The sequence below is a fragment of the Enhydra lutris genome, unplaced genomic scaffold (assembly GCF_002288905.1).
Source record: "Enhydra lutris kenyoni isolate GAN:26980312 unplaced genomic scaffold, ASM228890v2 scaffoldscaffold22, whole genome shotgun sequence".
Classification (NCBI taxonomy): Eukaryota; Metazoa; Chordata; class Mammalia; order Carnivora; family Mustelidae; genus Enhydra; species Enhydra lutris.
The window spans coordinates 6,412,929-6,419,418 of NW_019154106.1; the positions used below are offsets into that span (position 1 = coordinate 6,412,929).

At 53.5% G+C, this 6,490-nt stretch overlaps 2 protein-coding genes across 6 annotated transcripts; one reads left to right on the forward strand and one right to left on the reverse strand.

Annotated features, from left to right (window-relative positions):
- Positions 1 to 303: 303 nt before the first annotated feature.
- Positions 304 to 2,156, reverse strand: LOC111149635 (barrier to autointegration factor 1). Of its 4 annotated transcripts, none has more exons than XM_022506824.1 (3): positions 1,512 to 1,587; positions 1,059 to 1,196; positions 304 to 810 (listed from the first exon to the last, which is right to left on the reverse strand). In XM_022506824.1, the coding sequence occupies exons 2-3, from the start codon at positions 1,179 to 1,181 to the stop codon at positions 664 to 666; spliced, it is 270 nt and encodes an 89-aa protein (XP_022362532.1). In that variant the 5' UTR covers positions 1,182 to 1,196; positions 1,512 to 1,587; the 3' UTR covers positions 304 to 663. The 4 variants fall into 4 exon arrangements, with proteins under 4 accessions (XP_022362532.1, XP_022362533.1, XP_022362531.1 ...); XM_022506825.1 differs by having other exon boundaries at positions 1,546 to 1,576; XM_022506823.1 differs by lacking the exon at positions 1,512 to 1,587 and adding an exon at positions 1,859 to 2,156 and having other exon boundaries at positions 307 to 810.
- A 12-nt stretch (positions 2,157 to 2,168) lies between these two features.
- On the forward strand, positions 2,169 to 5,211 carry LOC111149634 (eukaryotic translation initiation factor 1A domain containing). Of its 2 annotated transcripts, XM_022506821.1 has the most exons (7): positions 2,185 to 2,463; positions 3,373 to 3,437; positions 3,531 to 3,708; positions 3,855 to 3,963; positions 4,064 to 4,172; positions 4,344 to 4,391; positions 4,900 to 5,211. In XM_022506821.1, exons 3-7 carry the CDS (start codon positions 3,622 to 3,624, stop codon positions 5,042 to 5,044), a joined length of 498 nt encoding a protein of 165 aa, XP_022362529.1. In that variant the 5' UTR covers positions 2,185 to 2,463; positions 3,373 to 3,437; positions 3,531 to 3,621; the 3' UTR covers positions 5,045 to 5,211. The 2 variants fall into 2 exon arrangements, with proteins under 2 accessions (XP_022362528.1, XP_022362529.1); XM_022506820.1 differs by lacking the exon at positions 3,373 to 3,437 and having other exon boundaries at positions 2,169 to 2,463.
- The last annotated feature ends 1,279 nt before the right edge of the window (positions 5,212 to 6,490 follow it).

A 6,490-nucleotide genomic window follows, 5' to 3' on the forward strand; every position in this document is an offset into this window, starting at 1 on the left:
CCTCTTCCTGGAATCCGACTCCCACTGACTTTTCCACCAGGTGCTGCCTAGCCCAGCTGTTGACTCAGCTGACATCTGGAACATCACAGCCCACCCAGATCCCAGAAGGGGACAACCCACGCTCTCTGCCAGATTCCTAAGGGATACTCCAAGGCACCTGCCTGAGACCCACGTGGCTAGGGTGGCTGCCCTCCAGAGCGGGAAGGAAGCTGCCAGTTTCGATCTGTACTGATAAGGTGTGTGGCAGACCGGGTCAGTCCCTGGGGAAAGTCCCAGCCCACCTGCTTTTCAACACCTAAAGCCCAGTCATGAAGGCCACTGACTTTATTGATTTAAAAAACTTTACAAGGAGTGACTATTCTGCCAAAAAAGGAGCCAAATAGCATAAAACAGACTGGTGGGGGTGAGGGAAGGGCCAAGAATCCACTCGGAAAAGCCGTTAATTGTTGACATGAAACTAGCAGGGGAAGGAGAAGGGAGATGCATGCAAAAAAGTTGAAATGGTGGGGGAGAGAACTCCCAAAAGACCTTGAAGTACATCAAAAGTGAGTACGACAACCGCAATCTCTTCATTTGTAGAGGACAAGGGAGGAGTCCCCACGCAGCTGCAAACTCTGGAGACTCGATGCTGGGGCTAGGGGCTGGGGGCTCCCCAAGAGAGCCTCACAAAAAGGCGTCACACCACTCTCGAAGGCACCCAAAGCAGTCCCGGGACTGCTTGGCATTGGCACCACATGTGTCCTTCAGCCATTCCCGGAAGAGATCTTCATCTTTCTTTAGCACCAGAAACTGGCCAAGGACCACATAGGCCTGCAAAACAGGCAAAGTAAAGGGCAAGCTGCTAAGTGCTCTGTGGGACCAAGAAAGAATGAGAAGGCCACTTTGTGGCATTCAAAGCACATGAGCCTAGAAGTAGGGGAGGCGGTGGCTGTCTCTTCAGATCACACATCAATGGCCACCCCCAACAGCTACTTTCGCTTTCCTCACCCCCAAAGCACCCGGAAATACTGTAGTCCGCCACCCCCAGCCCTTCCCAGGTGCATGCAGCCAGCCCACACCTTGTCAAAGCCCCTTTCCTCCAGCTTCTTGCCCAAGACTTCACCAATCCCGGCCAGGCTCCCCACTGGCTTTTCCCCCATGGGCTCTGCCACGAAGTCTCGGTGCTTTTGGGAGGTTGTCATCTTGATCAGCGGAACCTGGCAATCCCAAGAAAAGGTAGTTAGGGCTGAAAACCGGGAACTCCCAAGGGACCAGAGCAATGTTTTGTTATGAGAAAGCGGAACCAGCCATTATGGCTGCTAACTCAATTCTCATCAGTTCACGGTTGTGAGAACTCAAGTCCAAGAAGAGCCTTTCCCCCCGCTACGCAAAAGAATGGTTCTGGGTCCTCCCTGAAACTGTCACTCTCTCTGTGACCTTGGCTGGCTAAGAAGGCACTGAGCCCTCCTAGAGCGGCTCCCCGGCCTGAAAAGCAAGCGATGGGTCTCTCGGCCCCGCTCGCCCGCACGCACTGCTCAGAAAGCGCGGGCCGGGGAGAGCGTAAACCTGCTCCTTCAGCCCCTCGGGGTCATCGCTCGGGCTCCCGCCCAGCCCCGCCCGCCGGCCCCGCCCACCTCCCCGCCCTCTCCACGCGCCGCCGCGCCGCGCCCCGCCCTCTCCCCGCACGGCGGCCCGGGCCCTCTCGGAAGGCGCATCTTCTGGCCCACTATGGCGCCGAGGTCCCTCACCTCCCCTCCTCCCCGCGCCCCCTCTCGCCTCCAGCTCGGGGCCTGCTCCGCGGGGAGCGCTCACCAGCAGCTCCGGCTTCTGTAACGGCTCCTCCCGCCACCCGGCTGCTCCCAGCGATACCTCAACCCACTAGAACTTTCTTCCAGTTCCGCTTCCGGGTCGCCTCACGAGCCGCCTTTAAAAAAAAACTCCGAGTTGGGCACTTCTAGCCGCACAGAGCCATAGAGATGAGGCGCCCCCGACCTCAACGGCGCCCTCAGTGAGCACCGCTTTCGGGTCGTCTCGCGGGAAGCCCGGCTGCCTTCTATGGTCTCGCTTCTCGGGCAGCATATCCGGTCTCAAGGAACTGAGGCCTTCGAGAAAACTCCATTGCCCGCCGGGCGGCATCGGGAACTCAAGAACTTAGCCTTGGCCGACCGGGCGGGGGGAAGAGTTTGAGGGAAGGACAAGGCAGGGGAGGGTGGCCGATAGGCTTCCGGTATAGTACCGGAAGTACGGTGCTCGGAAGGGTCCGACTCAGAAGGGCTCCTGTAGTCATCGTCGTCACCGGGCTTGGAGGAGTCAGGTAGGAGTCGGAGGCGCGGGGGACTTGAGTCTACGTCCACGCCAGTGTCGTGACCGCCGGCCCTTTTCTGTGCCCTCGTTGAATCAGCTGCGAAGTGAGTCGTGGGCGAGCTTCTCAGCCTGGAGAACGAGGTCGTTCGGGCAGTGCCCGTGGGAGACGAGGGCGAGAGAGTAAGTGTGGGTCTCTCTTTCTTTTAAGCAGTCCTTTTTAAGATTACTTATTTGACAGAAACACAGTGAGAGCGGGAACACAAGCTAGGGGAGAGGGAGAAGCAGGCTCCCCGCTGAGCAGGGAGCCCGACGCTGAGCTTGATCGCAGGACCCTGGAATCATGACCTGAGCTGAAGGCAGCCGCTTAACCACTGAGCCACCCAGGCGCCCCCGTGGGTCTTTCTCTGAGCGTCTCTCCTTCAGCATAGGGAGGAGGGCAGGGACGGCAGCTAGGGCTGACCCTAAGGAGTTTGCTTTGGGAAACTATCTGCCTGCGTGGTACCAGTCCTTGTCTCCTCAGTACCCGCGTCAGAAATCTAGCCGGCGCCGCAGACCAAGCCGACTTACCAGACCTTTTGTTAACTCGTTTTAACTCGTTCTTGGCTGGGACCATTGCTCTGAGTCTTCTAAGTGGCTTCTGGCTGTAGTGTTTTAAAAAAACAAAACAAAAAAACAGCATCTGTGTTTCACAGCCACATGTACGATGTACAAACGTGTGAGGAAGATACTGTTTATCGCACATTCCTTCCCCATTGGTTGCCAGAATGACTTTTGTAGAACATGTATTTAGTTTCTGTGATTATGTCAATACTTACAACATGAGGGTTGTTTTTTTTTTAAGATTTTATTTATTTATTTGAGAGCGAGAGCACAAGCAGGGGGAGGGACAGAGGGAGAAGGAGAAGCAGACTCCCCACTGAGCAGGGAGGCTGATGTGGGGCTCCTGGAATCATGACCCTGGAATCATGACCTGAGCGGAATGCACAGGCTTAACCAGCTGAGCCACCCAGGCCCCCCTAACAGGAGTTGTTTTTATGTGCCATACGCTGTACTAAGTGCTTAGTTTGCATTATTTTATTCTACGAACAGTGATGGGAGTTAGCTGTTATTTTTCTCTGAAGCTAAAGAAGTTGAACAGCTAGGAAATAGCCAAGGTAGGATTTGAATCCTAGTAATTGGGTTTTCGAGCTCACATTCTTAACCAGGACACAGTCACTTCTCAGTAAAAGGTCTCTCTCCATCTTCAGAACAGTCCTGGGTTTGAACTTGTCATCCACGAAACTCAGGAGGAGGAGCTGACAGTCTCTGCGTCCCTCAACCCCTGCAACAGGACCCAGCATGTCTCAGGCCACCAAGAGGAAGCATGTGGTGAAAGAGGTGCTGGGGGAGCACATGGTGCCCTCTGACCAGCAGCAGATCGTGAGGGTGAGTGGCATGGGGCACAAGCTGCCCTGCCTCCCCCTCCTTTTAGTCCCCTTGGGCCCCTAGGACGACGGTAGGGTGCAGCGCAACTCACTGGATATTTGAGCTAAGTGATGAGGCTCATTAGTTCTGGGTCTCTCTCGGTGCAGGTGCTCAGGACCCCCGGGAACAATCTGCATGAGGTGGAGACGGCCCAGGGGCAGCGCTTCCTGGTGAGCATGCCCTCCAAATACCGTAAGAACATCTGGATCAAGAGAGGTGAGAGAGGCGGCGCGTAGGAGACAGCTGCTTCCTGTCAGCTTGGCCTTCCCCACTACAAGCGGGATCTGCTGTGTTTTTTCTTCTTTCTTACCTGCAGGGGACTTCCTCATTGTTGACCCTATTGAAGAGGGAGAAAAAGTGAAGGCTGAGATCTCCTTTGTGCTCTGCAAAGACCACGTGCGCTCTCTGCAGAAGGAAGGACTCTGGTAGGGTAGTTCCTCTGGTCATTGGCTGTCTCATTTCTGGGGAGACTGATTTCCTAGCTGTGAAATTGGAGGAGGGAAGGTCATGACATCCTAGTCAGGGACAGCTTGAAACAGGTTTTGTGCTGGTCGAGTTTTGTGTCCTTTCTGACCCCGGCTCTTCTCTTGGCACAGGCCTGAGGCCTTCTCAGAAGTGGCTGAGAAACACAACAACAGGAACAGGTGAGAAGGCTTAGGATAAAAAAATGGGGGTTCAGGCCTTGGAGCCTTGAGGAGGAAATAGAAACATTCTTCCTATGTAGAGACCCTGGGAGATGCTCCTAAGTATGTGATTGGGAGGACGGATGGCTTGGAAGTCCCATGTCCTGGGGTGAGATCATGGTGTTGCCTCTTGTAAATGAATGATTTTAAGTAGGTCACTTGATCTCTTAAGCTTGGATTTCCTCGTCTATAAAGTGGGAGCTTTGCGAGGATTAAAGGAGTTAATGCTTGTAAAATTGCTTAGTATAATACTTGGTATGTGGTATGAGCGCCCTGAGTGTTAGCTCGTGGTTGTAGAATCCTTACTATTAAAGCCAGTGGTTTTTGCAGACTTCTGAGGTGAGGTGGAAGGTGGTCTTCAGTCAGTCTTTCTTGACCATGTGGTCTTCCTTTTTGTGGGGCTCCTTGATTGCAGATCTAGTTTTCCTAGAAGGCGTTGGGTTAATCCTGTCCCTTTTCCCCCGTGCAGACAGACTCAGCCAGAACTCCCAGCAGAGCCACAGTCCTCAGGAGAAGAGTCCAGCTCTGAAGACGATTCCGACCTCTTCGTTAACACCAACCGCAGACAGTATCACGAGAGCGAGGAGGAGAGTGAAGATGAAGAGGCGGCCTGAGTCCCTGGATCCACTTCTCTTGCTCAGAGACTAGTTCTTGGCTCCTCTGAGCTTGGACATTCTCAGGGTGCTCTGCAGATCTTCCCCCCGGGATGGGGGACAAGGCAGGACCCGTTTCTGAACTGACGTTTTTGCTCAAGGAGAATTAAACCCCCGGTGGGTGATGACTTGTGCCGGTGTCTGAGTGGCTCTCTAGAGGGAGGAGGGACTCGTGGTGAAGTGAAAAACTGCTCCTTGGTGGGTCCCTCAGGTGCAGGTCCTAAACGAGCAGGAAATGGGAATGGCTGGAATCTTTCCCAGATTCTCTCTCTCATTGAGCCATCAGTAAGCACCAGGCTCTGTGCTGTGCTTTCTTGGATATATTTAATAGTAGCTTGGAACAATCCATCTGTATTACTCGCTGGTGATTAATACCGACTCAGGTATTCAGGAACACAGCTCTAGGACCTAGTGCCCCTGCCTCTAAGAGACACTCAGGACAAATTTCATAGCACCTGGTAAGCTGCTTTTCCTGGCTTTCTGTTCACTGTCTGAGGGTGCGCCGCCTCCATACTGCTGTGAACATCCTCTGCTCGGTGGCCTCTTTGAGGCTCCTCTGTTACTCTGCAGCTGTCCTGCAAACCACCTCATCCCACTTCTTTGAAGCTTTTACCACTGGTTATATACACTCTCTTCGTTGTTGGCATTGATCTTCTAATCACTGTCCACACCCTGAACAGTTTATCTCCTGGCTTCGAGTCTTCCAGCCCTGCTTCTGCTGGCATTTTCTCCATCCCACGGATGGGCCTGCTCAACACCATGGCCCCCTAGTTCCTTATCTTCCTCTCCAGGCTGCTGCCTATCTCATTAGTCACTCCCTGCCCTCCCGCCATTGATAGGAATTGCAGCGCCTTTTGAATTCAAGTATCTGCAGTCACCGCCTCCTGGCTTTCTGGCTTACTTGCTCGACTACCTCCTCTGTGACTACCTCCTCTGTGACTACCTCCTCTGTATCTTCATCCGCTGCAACACCCCCCCACCACCACCACCCACCACACACATTCTTCCCATTACTGTCCTATCTTCACTTCCCTCCTTGTGCAACATGGATTCCATCCACACCCTCCACTCCCTCGTTTCCCTCCCCTGTACTTATCCAGTAAGAGTAACCCTGGCCAACGCAGCTGTTCACGTCTGGGCCTGTGCTCAAGTAACTGCTAGAGAAAACAGCCAACCTAAATTCATAATTATAAACCTCAGGTGGACACTGAGCGCTGCCTACAGATCTCTGGGATGTCCTATTTCACAGCTTGTATGTTGTCTACCAATTCTGCCTTCCCTTGTGAGGTGTTGACCACACACTTCGTTAAGAAATTGTAGCCATTGGAGGGAACTCTCACCTGCTCATTACCAAGCCTAAAGATGTGCTTTTGGGTTGTCTTGTCTTTAACTTTCCTGTGTAACCCA